Source organism: Mycteria americana, chromosome 15 (genome assembly GCF_035582795.1).
Source record: "Mycteria americana isolate JAX WOST 10 ecotype Jacksonville Zoo and Gardens chromosome 15, USCA_MyAme_1.0, whole genome shotgun sequence".
NCBI lineage: Eukaryota > Metazoa > Chordata > Aves > Ciconiiformes > Ciconiidae > Mycteria > Mycteria americana.
Window position 1 is genome coordinate 7,365,849 of NC_134379.1, and position 17,691 is coordinate 7,383,539.

The 17,691-nt window shown below is 53.4% G+C and overlaps 2 protein-coding genes across 2 annotated transcripts; one reads left to right on the plus strand and one right to left on the minus strand.

The window, feature by feature from the left end:
- The first annotated feature begins 13,519 nt into the window (after window positions 1-13,519).
- On the plus strand, window positions 13,520-14,593 carry LOC142417332 (C-C motif chemokine 3-like). Its single transcript, XM_075517905.1, has 3 exons — window positions 13,520-13,601; window positions 13,925-14,033; window positions 14,210-14,593. The coding sequence occupies exons 1-3, from the start codon at window positions 13,529-13,531 to the stop codon at window positions 14,301-14,303; spliced, it is 276 nt and encodes a 91-aa protein (XP_075374020.1). The 5' UTR covers window positions 13,520-13,528; the 3' UTR covers window positions 14,304-14,593.
- Window positions 14,594-14,954: 361 nt separating this feature from the next.
- LOC142417263 (E3 ubiquitin-protein ligase PHF7-like) lies at window positions 14,955-17,579 on the minus strand. The gene is made up of 9 exons (XM_075517764.1): window positions 17,273-17,579; window positions 16,997-17,088; window positions 16,774-16,875; window positions 16,354-16,478; window positions 16,109-16,271; window positions 15,885-15,991; window positions 15,648-15,761; window positions 15,289-15,407; window positions 14,955-15,130 (listed from the first exon to the last, which is right to left on the minus strand). The coding sequence occupies exons 1-9, from the start codon at window positions 17,577-17,579 to the stop codon at window positions 14,955-14,957; spliced, it is 1,305 nt and encodes a 434-aa protein (XP_075373879.1).
- Window positions 17,580-17,691: the final 112 nt, after the last annotated feature.

A 17,691-nucleotide genomic window follows, 5' to 3' on the forward strand; every position in this document is an offset into this window, starting at 1 on the left:
TAGTGTCTTTGGGTACAATGGTAAACATACAAACCCAGAGGATTGTTGTTTACTACTTATGCACTTTTGAAGAAACACTTTATACTTCGCTAAACCTTCCTCCCCCAGGTGTTTTTACACACTGACTTATCAGTATGGTACTCTACTTTTGTAGAAAGGATGCTAGACAGCAAGTGTCCAGGAAATGTTTGGGATGAGAAAAAAAATTGTACATGAGCTTGGTGTTTACCTACACAATAGACTAATTATGGTTTTGGTTCGGTCCATGGGACACGACTCCCACAGAGCTGCTCAACATCTTAGTGTTTGCCTGCCAAATATTTTCCTTTTCCTCCCCAAACGCTTCTTGGTTCACTTAATTGATTTGCATTTCTCTGCGAGAAATCTCTGCTTTTAATTCCAGATGTAGAAGTGGACATCTTCAAATACCTCTCGTTCCTGGGGGAATCTTTTGTTTGGAATGCAAAGCTTCTGTTCTCTTTACAGTTTCTCACTAGATCAAGCACTTTCTGTTGCTTTTGCTGCTCCAGCAAACTTTGCATACATTAACTTGTTTCTCATTTCTGTGTAACGCAGCTTCCAAATTAGACAAAGACAAAAGATGCTATTGGTGTCTGCTAAAGTTGGACTTGTTTCTGATGGAGAGGTGCATGCAGCAAAATATCTGCCTCATTAGTAAAACCTACTTGCATTTTCTGGTTTTGTGTGTGTTTAAGTGTCTGTTTCACCATAAATCTTCAGTCTGAGGACTTCTGGGGAAGCAGACAATATGCAGCTGTAGCTACAGTAGTAGCACAGTTGAGCATGTGACGTGATGTAAAAATGAATGTTAATGTTGTTAAATATCTTGTTCTAAAAGCTAAGATTAAAAAAAAAATACATTCAATAAAAAGCTTCACTTTCCACTTGCCTGTAGCAGCTTTGAGCTGAATATTGTGTCAATATTACAACATTAACAAGGCAAGTTCTAAGAACAAACACACAAATCTCCTCTGTACACATCTGCAACAGACTGAGAGCGCAGTGGGGGATGGCATCTGTAGCCAGCTCTGTTTGCAGACTTTTACCAGTCGTGACAGTTACATGGCAAGATGCACAGAACAGCGATCTGCAGGGGTGTCCTGTTGTCTGTTTTCTCAGCCTTGAGAGTAGTTGCTGCCTTTGGTTGGCAGGGGGAGGTGGAGTGTGTTAATTCTCTGTACAGCTCTGTCTGATACGAGATGTTTGCAGACTATTGACTTTTACATGCATAGTTTCTGATCTGTCTGGGAAAAGCCTTGTGTGTGAGATGGAGAAGGAGTTTCTGATCTCTCTGGGAAAAGCCTTGTGTGTGAGATGGAGAAGCTGTCAGAGGTGTCAGACTAAAGAGGCAGATGCTGTCAAGGTCCCAAGGTTGGGTAGGTGGCATTGGCCAGAACTTGGACAGTGGTGAGATAGGAAATGGTTCTAGAGGAAAACAGTACAAAACAACTCTGAATATGGTATTCTCGGATTTGGGGGTGGGGAGGAGTGCTGGGGTTTCCCTGGTTCTTCTTTTCCTGTTTACTCTCTTTTTTTTCTTTGTGTCTTGCCACAGATAACTGACCTTGTATCCTCATTCTGCCACATGTGCTGGGGCTTCCTTTTGCTGTTGTATCTGAGCTGCATCATGGTATAGGGCATAGAGGAAGAGAACTGCTCCACAAGCATGATTGATTTATTTCTTTGAACTTGGTCCTGTATATCACAAGGAAGAAAAGCACAGGGTCACTGCTGCGAGCTTAAAAATGAAGCCTATCTGTACAAGCTGTTCTCAGCCTGCAGGCTCGCAGGTATTCTTGCTGTGCATTGCTCATGTGCAGCACCATGTTCCTGCATACTTGTATGGGTGTTTGAAAGATTAGATGGGGCAAGAGGAGCTGGGATGTGCTGGAGAAATGCTTGCACAACCACAGATGAAGTCAGATGTACTGGGCTGTTGCTGGGAGGGCACTGCAAAGAGAAGTGCCACGCGGGCATTAGTTTGCTTAAAACCTAAATAAATATTTGCAGCAGTTAAACTTTGTATGTTGGTGCTGCTGATGCTCATACTCACTTGCAGTATTGACCACTTCTTAAAACAGGCAGCTACAGATGTGTTGAGGAGGATGTGAGATTGTCTTTCAGTGGAAGAAAGTACAAGAAGCGTGAGCCCTCGTTTCCCCCAAAGCAGGGAAGAGAACACAGATATCTTGTTCTAATCAGTAATTGCAAGATTTGTCACCCTAAAGGGCGAGGTATTTATCTGATGATGCTGTCAGCATCTTTGAACGTTCGAGGCCCAACATACAGCTGACTATAGTGAAGACCTGTGGAGCTGCAGGCAGCAGGCAGCAGAGGGTGCTGCAATGCTGCTCTGCCGCACAGCTTAGACGTGCTCTGCAACAGCTCAGAAAGACCTGGCTCGGAAACCCTGCATTGCTCCTTGGGAATCTCTGCCAATTTGTATGTTCCCACACTAGCCTGAACTTGCTCGTGTTCTCTTCCTGGAGTTTAACCTGACATAATTTTTGACGGGGATTCAAAATGCGCAAGCACTATACTCTGAGAAGTGATTATTGCACAAACAGCTTAGTCCCATGGGTATGAGCTAGCTCCCCATATTACAAAAAAAATCCTATAATAGTTCTGACACATCATTGTCATCATCAGACTGTGAAAATGGCCTTCTGAGTGGATTTCATCCATGACTGCCAGAAGCATGTGGGACCCCACAGGTCCGGTGCTATGTGATATTTTCATTAATGCTATCTGAAACAAGCAGAGGCCTGTTAAATTTGCAGAGTGTGGAAGAACTGTGGTGTGCAGTCTAAAGAGGGTGGGAGAAGCCTGAGAACAGTCTACAAGGGTCACTGCAAGGTGGAAAGAACAAATTCATCCTTTGTCTTCTGCTGGATAAGACATGATGTTCTGGTCTCAAACTACAGCAAAAAATGGAAGAAAAAATACTGCAGCAGTGGGGAGGTGCTAGTAGATCACCTGGAGAGCGAGGAACTCTGTTCCTGGAGTGAGACACTGAGTGTTGATCTTCCTGTGGAAGTTGATTACTTTCCCCAGCCCTATTTTCTGTGTTTCTCTGAAAAAACACTTGCTCTAACCTCAAGGGGCTCTCCCTGCCCTCATAAAAACCGTAGATGGGAAATTGTATTCTTGCTCAGCAGGGTGCTCCTGATCTGAGCTGTGGGAGTGAGCAAACGCCATTTAGCCCTTCGAGACAGCGTGTGCTGTCCAGGGACTTGTCTCTCGAAGACCAGCCAGGCAGTTCATATTCACCTAGCCCGGATCCAGGGTTAACCTGGCCCTGGGAGGTGGGCACCGCAGTGCATGTGGCTGACCCCTGAGTCATCTGCCCTTGACCTTTTTCTCCCTGCACTGCTGCTGTTAAGGAGTCCAGTCACCAGCAGCACGATGAGTTCACATCCTGCCTTCACAGACTCCTGTTGCAGAATTATGCACAAGCGGGCTTCTTCCTCTCCTTTCCTGCAAAGAGGCTGTCATCCTGCATCTCGCTGCGTCGCTACCTCGCTTCTCTCTAGCCTCGTGCACTTTGAGCCAGCAAGGTCTGTTGTAGTCTCTTGTGCCCAACATACTTGTTCTCTGTTGCTGGAGGCAGCTGCCAACTTCTTGTGTCCTCCCCAGAGCATCCCTGGCACTTGTGCTCAAACCTGAGGAGCGTGTGTGGGGCACTAGGCTAGCACCCTTAATTTGTCATTGTCACATGTGCTCCCAGCCTGCTGCTCTTGGTGATGGGGAGTATGGTGGGGACACAGTCCTGGCGTGGGGGTGGCTGTGATGAGTCCTTGATGGCAAAAATCACAGGGCAAACTGTTTTCATACAGCTCTATGGGCAAAAGACAGGCCTGGATGCAAGACTCGGCTGTGTGCTGTTATTTCTGGTTCTCTGTGCTCTTTGGACTCCTTTCCATCTTCCTCCGAGGCATTTTCAGGGGTAGCAGGGTCAGCTTTTTGGAGGGGCTCTGGGCACACAGGGGACCCCACCCCTGGGACTGCATTGAGGCATTTAGACTGGAGTAGAAAGTAGTTTTCACACCAAAGAGCACTCTGAATCAGGAGCTATACCTCTCCTGGGAGAAGGTGGCTTTTGTTATGCTGAATTACACCCGGCAGGGTTAGGGCGTGGAGTCTGCAGGAAGGAGCCATCTCTTAAAAGGATAGTAAAGGGTTAATGGTTGCCATTACGCCAGGCTTGGTCCTAAAAGCAAAGCCAAGATGTGACAGCTTGTTACCTGCCGGGCCATAAACCTCTGGGCTCTCACTGGGGAATTCACAGAAGGGGAAATCAGTCCCCTCCAGCTGAAAAGTGGAAGAGAGTGTCCAAAGAGACATCTTTGTGGCTGGGCCATGGGACGGGGGGGATGCTGTGGGTGCTGGGGGGGATAGAAGTGAGAGACCTGGAGGGACCATTGAATAATCCTGCCTACCGTGTGATTCAGGCCTACGTCTCGTGGTTGAAAGGAGCAAGGGGAAAGGGATACAAGCTGACCCCAGAAATAGTCTTGTGTCAGTAAATTCAAAAGGGAGATTCCAGAGAAAGAGGAAGTCACTAGAAGAAGCCTGAACATTTAAAATAGCGTTATAAAAATCTTCCGACTCAGCAAGAGAGGCAGGCCAGGAAGCTCTGAGGGACTTGCAGGAGGTGATCAGAGCCAAGTATGCAGAGGAAACCAAAAAGAGAAGAATAGAAACCCCTGATGATCCCAAAAGAGATTTGATGTGCTTAGATACTGCGGTGAAGGTGACCGTGTTCCTGGGGATGTGGCAGCAAGGACAGTGAGCTGGGAAGGGTAAATACAGGGACCGTGAAGAGTAAAAAGTTGCAACTGCAAAACTAAATTCACTCCTGGGGAGCAAAAGCAGCAAGTAGTCAGCTTAGGGGATGGGGGTGTCTGCGCTGGGAGAGACTCTGCCTCAGCCCTGCTCCTTCAGGGCAGAGGAAGAGGAGCTATTAGAGATGGGAGCGTCCAAAAAGGATATTCCGGAGGAAATTTGTAAGAAGTGCTATTATTCAGTGATTCCAGACTGAATGGTTGAGCTGAGCGGGGCAGAGGGGGTTCAGAGTGAAGCAGTTAATCACATACCAAAAACCCACCACCGCTGAAACCACCTCCGGTCCTGGAGGGGAACAAGCGAATCTAGCATTTGGCCTGGGAATAAGAGAGCAGGCAGCTGCCGTCCACCCGGGCTGACGGCATTTGTACCGCCTTGTAGAACATTTGATTCCAAACCAACATTGTGATTAGTGAGACCTTTTAAAATAGGACTTTGAAACGCCTCTGTGCATAGGCCCTTGTAAAGACAAACCAGTGCAAATTCAGAGGGAAGATCACGCCTCTAATCTGGCTGGCTTCTTGAGCATGCTGGTTGCACAGGAGGACTGATATCCATCTGAGTGGTGGTTGGTTTTTATCCGCCCTGCTTGGGTCAGAAGCCTGCATGAGAAACTTACTCCTTTCATGTGGAAATCTAATTTCCCATCTATTTGTATTCCCAGGCCGTTTCTAGCCAGATGTCCTTATACCAGCAGGGCCCACTACAGCTCTTTTCCTGGTGTTGACTCTGATGCATTCACACAGATCAGTCCCTCATTTTCCTAACCCCTCAACCCAAGCTCTTTGCATTTGACTCTTCTCGTGTCATATAACACCAGGGTCTTGTCACAGCCTTGTAATTTGTAGCAGGGGTTTTTCCCTGCCCCAGACATTTCCAGCTGACAGCCTCCCAAACTGGAACGGCTGCTGCTGTTATCCCTTGTCCCCAACAGCATGATCGTCCAGTCTGCGCTGCTGAATCGAATCCCTTCTCCATTACTTCAGTTCTCAAGGTCGTTATCATCTTTCTGTGCAATATCCTGGCCTCTTCTAGATTGATGATAGCATCTCATTTTGCCTCATCAGCAAATTTCCTTTGCATTCTCCTGCTTTTTGTGCCAAGATCATTAATGCAAATGTTAAGCAGAATAATTTTTGAGGCAGAAACTCAAGGAACTGTACTGGTAAACCCCCTTCAGTCTAACACATCCCCTTTCAGCTGAAGCAATTACCGTGCCCCTTTCAGGCGGCTCTTTACCCACTTTACATTTCATACGCCAGTCACATCTTCTCTGGCTTAGCTAATAATTTACTATGTGGCACCGTTTCAAATGTCTTACTGAAGCCCGGATGAGCGAGATCTACTGCATTTCCTTCGTCGCAAATATCTGTGAACTTATAAAAGGAAGCTATTAGGTTAGTGTTGGTGTGCGTTAAGACTGATACTGGTGATGTACTGCAAATATGCTGTATCTGGTGCGATGCCTGAGGATCTGGAGAGGGGAGTTCAGTGGGAGGCATATGTCTGCAAAATACAAGATTACTTACATTAATCAGGATTGCAGAAGACTGGGGTTTAACAGAGCTAGTTGATGGAGCAACATGCTAGCAGATGACATTCACTCAGGAGTCATTTGAAATACTAATTTCTGTTTCTAAGGTCAAATGAACTACAGCTGCTTTGGGAAGAAAAAGGCCTGTGGTAATGTTTTTGAGTTTATGGCCAGATTTTAAAGATATTTGGGTCCTGAGTATTTGGCCCATGTGACTTAGAAGTCTCTGTTCCATTCCTCTTCAATGACATTCAGGTCCCCTAAATGCCATTTTCTTTAGAAAATGAGGCTTAACATCTCCTTATTTTCTAGAGTTGATCTTTGGTGCTGCAAGTCCAAGGATTAAGCAGAATACTGGAGTGCATGAAGGATGAGACAGAAACTAATTCTCCAAGTGCCATAACGTTGTTGTAGAAACCAGCAGAACGATCTCCGGATGCCACATTCAGCTCTGATCATTTTGACTCAGAGATGGATAGAGCCGACACAGAAGACTTTGAGCCAGGTGATGAAAGCGTTTAGCGACTTGGAGATGAAAGATTGAAAAGACTGGGGCAAATAGATGAAGGGAGCTTAAAAATAAACATTCAATATTGATTATTTACCCTTTCATGCAGAAGAAGAAAGGGACATCTACGTGGTTAAAACCATTTAAAGAGGGAAACCATGCACTGGAGAGACATATTTTGACACAAGGCATAATTAACATGTGAAACTCTCTGCCAGAAGGTCTTGTCAAGGGCAAAAAGTGGAGAAGACAGACAGAAGCAATTGCTATGAGATAACCCCAGCTCTGTAAGTTCAGATAATTTTTTATTTTTAGCCTGTTTTCATGGAAATGGGGTTATGCAATCTGCTGTCTGGGTGCAGGAGGTAATGGTAGTTGGTGTCTGCAAACTCAAAACTGAAATAACTTCTTGCAGCCAGACGACTTCTTTTTACAGTCCCAACAACGTATCCACGTGGGCAGGCGCAGGTCTCTGCAGAAGCAGTAGCTGAGAGCCACTGGCTCTGCCAAATTGCACACGCGAGCTGTAGGTCAGTACATCTGGGAGACCAGCGTCCGTCCGCCCTTGCAAAGCCAAGAGCAGCCCTGGTGAGAATGAGCCCCAGGGTTTTCCTCCACTTGCGCCCAGGGCCGGGGGACAGGGCTGCCGGTGCGAGTCGTGAGGCACAAGAGACAAACAGCAGGATGGGGTGGGGGTAAGCACCGTGTGAGAGCAGAGGGGGAGGCCGTGGGTGCTGTTTGGGGGGGCCAGGGCAGAGCGAAGCTGGGTTCACAGTGTGGCAAGAAGGTGCCTGTGGGCCGCTGGCAAGTGACCTTCTAACCTGGGTGTTTCGCTGTGCCTTGTGCTCTGAATCCTGCTATTTACAGAGGGATGTATTTATATTTAGGTGAAGCAGGGTACTTTCTCATGTCAATGCCAATGATGAGGGTGGTGAGGCACTGGAACGGGTTGCCCAGAGAGCTGGTAGATGCCCCATCCCTGGAAACGTTCAAGGTCAGGTTGGATGGGGCTCTGAGCAACCTGACCTGGTTGAAGATGTCCCTGCTCGTTGCAGAAGGGTTGGACTAGATGACCTGTAAAGGTCCCTTCTAACCCAAACCATTCTATGATTCTATGCTTGCTCTGCTCACGCAGCATTTCTCTTCCCTGATTTTGTTTAAAGAAACAAAAATCATGTATCTGCTTGCCTTAAGGAGCAAGGGGTGCTTGAGGCTGGGGACTTGGAGTCAATATGGGGAGTCTGGGAGAGAGTGAAAGAAGCTGAGGCTGCAGCCATCTCTGGGTGAAATATCTCCCCTGGGGTGGTCTCTAGAGCTGAGAGTAACCAGCCCAGAGTGTCCCCGTGGTTTGGTAGAGCTGTGCTGGGTGGCTGGAGGGCGGCAGGCCCACGCGCCTGCAGCGTCAAACGATCCCCCCTTTGTCGGACCTTACTAAGGCCCTTGTGTTTTTCTGGAACGCGTGCACGCGCAGGTGTGCGGCAACCTCCTGCTTGGGGCGAGATTATTTTTGCTCTTACCACTCTCTTTCCTCTCAGTCTAGTGTAGAATTCACTCAAGCTGGGGGGGAAGAAGAGGTCTATCTTTGATCCAGGACCATAGAAAAATCCCTGCTCTGGGTTGTGGGTCTTTGTGCAGGGCATAGCACAGGGTCCTTGGGGGGGGAAAGGACATTCAGGAATCTGAATTTAAAAGGTATCAGTGGGGACTGGTTTAGCAATTCCGCTTTGAATGCTGAGTTACTCTCATAAAACCGTATGTGCAAGGGTCAGTGACAGCTCACCTGCAGGGTGAGACCGACTTCCCATCTGTGTTTTCCTTGCAACCTCTAGCCACGGGACCCCTTTGCATAATTTTTATCAATGACGAGTGTCACTTCCTAGACGGCTGTTGCATAATGCCGTGTGGTTTTCTCTACATTTGCATGGGATTGTGGTGTTGGCAGTTTCTTTCATTTATTTCTGCTTGTGGTTTCCTTCTGTCTTACGCTGGTGCATGGTGAGGGCAGAAGGGCTGCTGTGATCCCTTCGGTGCTGCGAAGCGCAGCAATGTCCCCATGTGCCTGGCAGCCTCTCCTGAAAGGGTTGCGGAGAGCATCTCTCTGCCCTGGCTCAGGGTCAGAAATACAGCCTGCTTCTGCCAGCTGGCAGGGATTTGTCCGTTTGTCCTCAGGGTAGGCTCTGCAGAGTCGAGGAGGCTTTCCTAAGGGCGGCTGCCGACCGAGGCAGTTGCGTCTCAGCTTTCCTTAGCAGGCTTGGGGAAGCAGGAGGCAATGCTGTCCTCTCACAGTGACTGCGATCATCCCTCTTCTTCTCTTCTAGTCTAAATGAATCCCGTGACATTGTCTGGCTGCTCTGTCTGGACACGGGACTTTCTTGCTGCTCTTTTCTCGCTCTTCTCCTATCACTTATTTCTTGAAATGTGAGGCCCTAAGGGGCAAGTTCCTCACCACCAGCAGTCACCCCAGTACTGCCCGCACACTGTCCCTGCTGTTTCTGCCTGCGCTGTCAGTGCAGCTCTTCTCGTGTCGCCATGCCTCCACTTGCCCCCCTCTGCCTTGCCAGCTGCCTGCCGTCAGGTCAGTACTGATGGTCCCGCTGCTCTTTTAGCCGTGCTCACAGCCCCTGGGGGTAATGTGGTTTTTAGACTTTAATTCCCTCGTTTTCTTAAGGAGACGCATGCGAGGCAGTGCCAAAAGCATCTGATAATGCAAGACTAGCGTCATGTTTGCTCATCATTGGCGTGCTGGTACCTCTCCTGTTCCATGTGAGTTTGTCCTGCTAATCACCGGTGATTCAGAGATGGCCACAGCCTGGCTTGGGAGGAAGTTAGGGGAATCTTTGGGGCCTTTTTGTTTGAGGACACCTGCCTTATCTACCTCTTCCTTACTTATTTGCTCTCTTTTCCCTTTTCTCACCTGTGTGCACTAAATTTTGATTGAGTACTTGACCATAACCTCTTGTTTTGTTTATGCAAAGACAAGCCAAAAAGAAGTGGCATCTTTGGCTGCTTGCTCCCCTTCCTAACTAATGGGCTTTTACTTTCTTTTGTTTTTCAAATTTGTATTGTAAAGCTGGGTTTTCTGGTCTGTGTTTCCTTCTCTCCTCTTCTCCCCCCCCCCGAATTTCTCTTGTGTTTCTCTGCCGGATTAGAAAGTCATCTGCTTACAGAGGTCTTCCATGGCAGCAGAAATAAAACCTTAAGTCATTTCTTCACTCTCCCTTTACATCAGTTCCTTATATTTAATTCCTTAAATACACTTAAACACAAACTGTCTACTTTTGCTGAGCTGCAATTTTGTGCAATTTGTTGAAATATCCTCAATTCCAGTTAGAATGGAAAGTATTTCATCAGCATCCAGTAAGAAGTCCCATCCGGCTCTCATCTAAATGGAGAACTGAAAGCTTGGCCAACCAATTCTGCAGCAAAGAGGAAATATTTTCACCATTTCCATCAGAAATAATCTTTGCAATTCTGAGATTTTCTGTGGCTCCTACCGGATGACAAACTTTCCTCTGGTAACTGCTAAAGCCAATGCCCACAGATCATGACACTTCTACTTGTCATTGCGATGATCTCAGCTTCTAATATTTGCTGGGTGTGGGATATTCCTTATCACCATCCTGGCATTTTGAAGGGAATGAGACACGGACTCCGGTGCTGATGGTAGGGGGAGAGACCTTTATTTACCTGACAGCACTCTTTTTATACTTATCCCGACCGGTTCACGCGAAGCACACGCAATGCACGCGCTTATTCTATCCATCTAATTGGCTCTGTAACTTTTATCACGCAACGTTTCATTGGCTTATAGTTATCTTGTTGTTCCTTCTTCTACATTCTTTTGTTCCTTCTTCTGCGTTCCTTGTTTCCCTTTTTTCCTCTTGGCCCCTCGCTCATGATCTTAGTTCAGAGATGTGTTTATTAAGTCAAGGTCATCGGTGTACTGGTCTCCTACAGCATTTGGTGTTTCTCGTTGCTATTCTCTTGCCTATCCCACCCCTTTTGTCTCTGCTTGGGCAGGTAAAGGGGCTCCCACCCAGCCAGCGTTGCCCACTGCCATTGCTCATCCCCAGCTGTGGGCTCCGTGACTCCGTTCTCCTGCCCAAGCCCAGCTCAACCCTGGCTCGGGGCTGCTCTCCCCAGAAATATCCCACCCTGGGGTTTGGGTAGCTCAGCATCTTGTTCCTACAGTTGACCCAGGGAGCAATTGCTGGTTGCCTTCATTATAAAAGCCTGTTGCATGCTGATGTCCTCCCTCACACTTCTCCTTGCTGAACAAAGCAAAGCTGGCTCTGGTGAGGGCAGGAGAGATGCCAGAATGGGGTGGTTGGAGGGCAGAGGTCTGGGGCAGGTCTTTGTGGGAGACATGGGGGTTTACAGGCAGAGAGGTTCATAAAAACACAAAAGGCTTCTGCTGGCTGACCCCTGAACTTGGGGCTCCTCTGCACACAGAGGGTGCTTTGAGTTTAAGAGAAACCTCTTAGTGACCCTGCAATGGCATTAACAGAAAAACTCATGCAGATCTTCAGTCCTTTTCCTTCTGCTTGTGTGTATCCAGTGACATTTGACAAGCAGGAGCATTTAATACCTCTCCTCCAAGCCCTTCTCAAATGCTCCAGATGAAGACCCTGGTCATCATTAATTACAAAGGATTTATTCATTTGTAGCCCCGGGCACAGGGCGGCTTAAACAGAAATAGCTGACACATAGGCAGCTGGAGAAGGGAGCTGGAGAGGTTGTTTCTGTTCATACCATTGCCCTGAGCCCAGATCGCTGCCTAGCTCCTCCTGAAGGTCCCCAGCGAGATGATTTACACCCGTTCTCACCTCCGTCACATCTTTTCTAAAAGAAACAAGCATGACCTTTTCTCCTAATCCTACACCTCCTTTCAAACAAGTGCTGGCTTGGAGGGACGCATCCATCAGACAGGGACCTGTTGGCAGGGAAAGGTTTTCTGGTTTCCTGGGCAAAAGGCCATTGCAGCCACCGCGAGGTTTATCCCTGCGCGTGAACGGGGAGCATCGCCCTTGCCGTGCGGTGAGGATGGGTGGACGCGCACAGCCATTGCTCAGCGTCTCAGGGAGTTAGACTTTCCCCTTGAATCAGGGCGGCAGGAATTAGTCATGCCCGAGCAAGGGTCAGGAGGCAGGCGGTGGGAGGCTGGGGGTTTGCATGGTAGCTGGGAGCCGGGCAGCAAACCTTTTGTGGCACCACGGGGCAGCATCAGGGCAAGGCTGGAAAAAGAAAAAAAAAGGAGGAAGTAGCAAGTTTAGCAGCTCTTTCTTGCTGGGTGTGCACTGGTTCGGACGTTTGGGAATTACCCTCTGGCATTGCAAATGCTGCCCCTTTTCAGTCATACTACGATCTCCTCGAGGTTTCATCTGCAAGGCTGCAGTGAGCTGATCTCAGTGGGCACCAGCAGAATCCTCTCCTCCCTCCAGCTCCTACTCTTGATGCCCTGTCTCCTGACACAGATGTATTTCCTTTTTTGGGGCTAAGCCAGTAGAGAGAACTTAAATTGGATGAAATTATCCTTATACGAAATTATTGGATGAAATTGGGAAGAAGTGGGCAAGCAGTAATTGCAATAACTTGACTGTCAAGAGGCTGCAGACTGCGGCCAGAACTGAAGTCCTTAGAGAGGTGTCGATCCTCTGTTCACGCTGGGGCCAGGCAGGGTGCCAGGCTGGGCTGCAGCCTGAGCCCACTGCTCCAGCCCTGGAGCAGGGCAAGAGTCCAGTCCCTCCAGGCCGTCCGCTCCTCCATGTCTCTGCAACCTTTCCAGCATGAGGGTACTGCTTTTGACCATATTACCAGCAAAAAGGGACAAATGTAAGACCCCCAGTGACTTCTAGCTCAACACCACCTCATTCCTGTATGATCTTTCCTTTCCCACCTGACCAACCACGTGGAGATGAATGTATGGGCAGTGCATCGTTACGGAGCTAACTCTGTATCCCTGCTGGGTGACACCAGTGGAGCAGGGTGAGAAGTGGCACTTGTGGCACAGCTGGCGATAAGCTGGGATTTGACTCCCGGCAGTGGTTTTCTGCCAGCACCAGCGGCAGTGGCTGGGGGTGTCCGTGCCAGGGCACCTGGGCTGGGCCGGGCTGTCCGTCCGCAGAGCAGCCCCGCAGCCGCCCGCCACGGTGACGCTGCTGGGGCTGTTGCAAAGCAAATCCCTGCCTGGAGCTTGCTGCTGTGGCTTCACGGCTGCCTGCTTGGGATTGCCAGCAGGGCTCTGGCCACGCAGCTTCGTGCCCCAGCCTGCCTCGTGGCCCGGGGGGTCCTTGCAGCAGCGGCAGAGTCGCTGTCATGGGGGTTTGGGCTCTGGCCGGTCCCCACGGGGCACCCAAATGGAATCTGAAAGTGGCAGCTCCGTGGCCGGTACTTCTGCTTCTGCGGTTTCCTTGCCTTCTCCAGCTCAGCAAAACTGGGCGATCCTGACATAATTTCCCCGGTATGATGCACCCCTCTTCTTTCCTTGAAACCCTGCGCCCGCCCAGCGGCCGGGGATAAAAGGAGGGCATCGCCACAGGGGCCGAGCATCGTGCAGAGGAGAGCCCTGCAGCCCCCGCAGCTCCAGCCCCGCTCGCAGAGCCCTTGGCCCCCGCAGCACCATGAAGGTCCCCGCAGCCGCCCTGGTCGCTCTCCTCCTCGTGGCCACCTGCTCCCCGTCCGAGGCCCACCTCGGTGAGTCCGGCGTCGCTGCGTCCTGCGCGGGGCTGGCTGTGCCATCGCTCCACGGGAGCTGCCGGGGCAGCCGGAGAGCCCCATCCCCGTCAGCGGGGACCCTGGTGCCTGTGGGGAGGGCTGGGAGCAGGAGACCACCGCCAATGCTGGGACCGAGGCTCGGGGCCAGGGCTCTCCTGGGGGGCCACCGCCAGGGAATACGACACAAGGGGGGGGCGGGAGATGGCAAATCCCTGGGGAACCCCAAGCGCCGGTGGGGCCAGAGCCTCTGCTGTAGCCTGGCGTCTCACCAGGGCTGTCTGTCTGTCTCTCCGCCCTCACAGACGGCGTCCCCACCGCCTGCTGCTTCAGCTACCAGCAACGCCCGGTCCCGCGCAGCCTCATCGCCTCTGCCTACATCACCAGCAGCAGCTGCAGCCGGCCGGGGGTGATGTGAGTACCCACCGCTGCGGGGGGCCCGGGGTGCCACGGCCGGGGCAGTGCCCCGAGGGTGGCCTGGGAGGGGGACGGGGACGCGGCCGGGGGCACCCGGGGCGCTGCCGGCAGGACGCGGCGCAGGCACGGCGCTGCCCCGGCCGAGGTCCCCAACGCGGGTTTTCTCCTGGCAGCCTGGTCACCAAGAAGAAGAAGGAGCTGTGCGCGGACCCCGGGGCGCCCTGGGTGCAGGCGCACCTGAAGCACTTCCAGACCCTGAAGAACTGACCCTTCCCCGCTGCCACCCGCGATGCCCCCGCTGCTGCCCCCGGCGGGCTCGGCTTCCAGCCCCAGCCACGCCAGGCAGGACTTGAACTGCAGCCTTCTTCAGCAGGAAGAATTATTCTATTTAACTTATTTAAGTTAAACTAAATATTTTTTGCTACGAAAAAGGGAAAAGACAAAAATAATTTATATCAAAAGAGTAATTTAAAACAAACCTAATTTAAACCGTATCAGTATGCCTGTCAAGGAAGAGGCAGGAGTTTTGATGCCTAAATAAAGTGTTTGTGCTATCAACCCCTTTGGGTGTCTCTGAAGTCCTTGCTGGAGCCCTGACGTGGGAGAAGGGACCCATGGGGACCCCCTTGCCCTCCCCATGCCCCGGCTTTGCTGCTCCCCCCTGGGCAGGGCAGCCTCGGCCCCACGGCAGCTCCCGTGGTGCCTCCCCCTCCCCAGCCCGGGTTCAGCTCCGCTGCCACCCAGCACGTCCCCACGGGGTGACACCAGCATCACACCTGGGGCTGCCAGTGCCGGCTCCTCTGTGGCAAACGGCCTGGCAGCACTCGCGCTGCCAACAGGAGGGTCGGGGCCACTGCGGAGGCTCTTGCCCTGCAGTGCTCAGGCACATCAGCAAGCCCACATGAGAAGTTCCAGCTTTTATTCGTGAGGATCTTCAGGCTTGTGGGACAGGGGCTGGGAGGGCAGTTGGGTGTCGGGGTGTCCTGCGAGGATCCTGGCCTCCTCTTCCTCAGCCAAAGTGCCAGGAGCCGGGGCGCCATTCGAGGGTCCCTGCACCAGGGGAGCTGGACCCTGGGCCGGCTGCCACGGGGGTACTTCAAGGGGCAGGGAGATGATGAGCACAACAAGACCCTGCCACGCTCCCTCCGTCCCTCCCCACATCACAGCCCTGCGCCTCTGCCCAGGTCCCAGGTGGCTGCGGTGGCCACGTGGCCCTGGGGACCCTGCCCCCCCCCCCGGCTGCACCCCTCACCGCTGCCCGTGTCGCTGCAGTCGCCGCACTCCCAGGACTCGGCATCTTCCCCCACGCCGGAGCAGAGCTGGTGGGTCCCGCGGGAGCCACAGGACGCACAGAGCAGTAGTCTCCAGGGCCTGGGGGAGCAGCGGGACCCACTGCCACCAAAGGCCCCCGAGCTGTGGGCTGCCAGCCCCAGCACTGTGCTGAGCCCACCTCCACCCCGCTCCCCGCCGGCAGCCGGGGCTGAGCTGCCGGCACGCACCTGCGCCATGCCGGGCTCGGCATCCCAGGGAACCTCCATCCCTGCCCAAAGGAGATGACAAAGGCATCGTCTTCTCGCTGGGGCTGTGGGGACTGGGGTCACCCGCACTCACCCATTCACCTCCTCCTGCTCCCGTCCCGCTGGGCACAGGCAGTGGCTGGCATCGCAGGTGCTGTGCCGTCGGTAATGGTCCGCGAAGGCCCCGTCCTCCTCCCAGGCAGCATCCCTGCGGGAGCCGGGGAGCGCTCAGCCCCGGGCTGTGGGGGACACCCCGCCGGCACCCAGGGGGCAGAAGGGGATGGGCCGGAGCATCGCCGAGGGGGAAGGAGGCAGGGGGAAGGGCACCGACCTGTCGGGGATTTTGATGCCCAGGCGAAACATCTCCTCCTGGAAGGACGCCATGTCCTGGCACAGCGGGCAGCGGAAGTGGTGCAGGGCAGAGCACAGCGCCTGGCCCTGGGCAGAGCTGGCATCAGCATCGGCGACGAGGGGGTCCTGTTCGTCCCCCCGGAGCTGGGCGACAGCGTGACGACAGGGGTGATCACGTCAGGGGCCGGGGGCGATGCCGCCTACCTGGATGCAGCGGCGGTGGAACCAGGCGCTGGCGCAGGTGGGACAGACCAGGGTGTTGTAGCAGGGCCGCTCCGCCACCACCTCCAGGCAGATGAGGCAGGGGGTCTGGTCCTGCTGCACCGCCCGCACGCGCTGCACCGGCCGGTGCTTCCAGCAGAAGGACCTGCGGGATAGAGGTGACAATTCAGCCCCAGCCCTCCTCTGCCCCAGCGCTGGCCCCGGCCCCGCGGGGCGGCTACACTCACTTGAACTCCCCGAAGAACTGGGAGACGCAGCCCCGCTCGCTCCCGCAGGGGAAGTGGAAGATTCGTGGGCAGCGCCGGCCCCAGCAGGTGACCGAGGCGCCCCGCAGCCGGCAGATGCAGCACCTCTGGGGACGGCACGGAGGTGGACGGCATCAGCGCCGCATGCCCCTGGGGAGCCCAGTTCACCCTCACCGGGCACAGCCTCGCCACGTTTTGGTGCGCCGCCTGGCCGGTGACACCGGGCCACTGATAAAGCCACCTCTCCTCTCCAAATCCCCAGTTTCCGCAGAAATGGGCCTTTTCGGATTAAGGGTGTTGCTTGCAGCCAGCTGTCAGAGCATCCCTGGGGGGTTGCTGGCTTGTGCAGCGCTGGACACGGGGCATGGGGACCTGGGTGGGGACACGTGTCCCCAGCCTCACCTTCTGTGCCACCCGCTTCAGCTCCTGCTCGATGTCGGGGAAGAGGAAGCCATAGAAGCCCTCTTCATCAGCCCCTCTCTGGCTCAGCCCGCTGGCGTGGTACTGCAAGAGGGGAAAAGAGGGGGCATGCCAGGGGCTGCCGGTGGTGCGGGGCTGCGGACCGGGAGGTGTTGTGGACCAGGGGGTGTCATGGACCGGGGGGTGTCGAGCCCCGGGGACTCACCAGGCAGTTCTCATGGATGCAGAGCCCATCCTGACGGCACAGCTGCCCCACGACCTCGGGGTCACAGTCCGCTCGCTGGCACAGCCCGCACACTGCCGGGGGACAGCGGCAAAGTCACCCCCAGCAGCGCGCTGGGTGCTGGTGGGGGTAACGCCGGGAGCGGGATGGGGGAGAGGCCAGAGCACCTTCCCACGGTGTGGGGGCCTCCGCTTGCAGAGCCGGCCACCGGCCAAAATCCTCCCTCTGGCCGGTGCCTGGGGGATGCTCTGCGCTCACCTTCCACCTTGGGGACCTGATGGTTCCTTTTGTGTGGGGGCGGCGCACAGGAGGGTTCTGCCTGCTCCTCCGGCAGCGCCGCGGGACGCTGGGCAGGGGGGGACTGCGGCTTCTTACAGCGCTCCGACCTCAGCTCCATCACCACAAGCGGCTGCGGTGAAGGAGATGGCTGGGCGTGCGGACGTCGGTGCGGTCGAAGACCATCCCGATCCTCCAGCGTCCGTGGCAAACGCAACACTGAGCTGGGGGCGGTTGCACGGGGGGTATTTATCCAGCCACGGTGTTTGTGACACGGCACCGCACGCATGTACGGTCACAAACACGGCCCCGCACGTGCAGAGCCGGGTCACAAACGTCCCCACGCCCGGTCATCTCCTTCCCTGCACCTGGGACCTGGGGAGAGGCGCAGGGCTGTGATG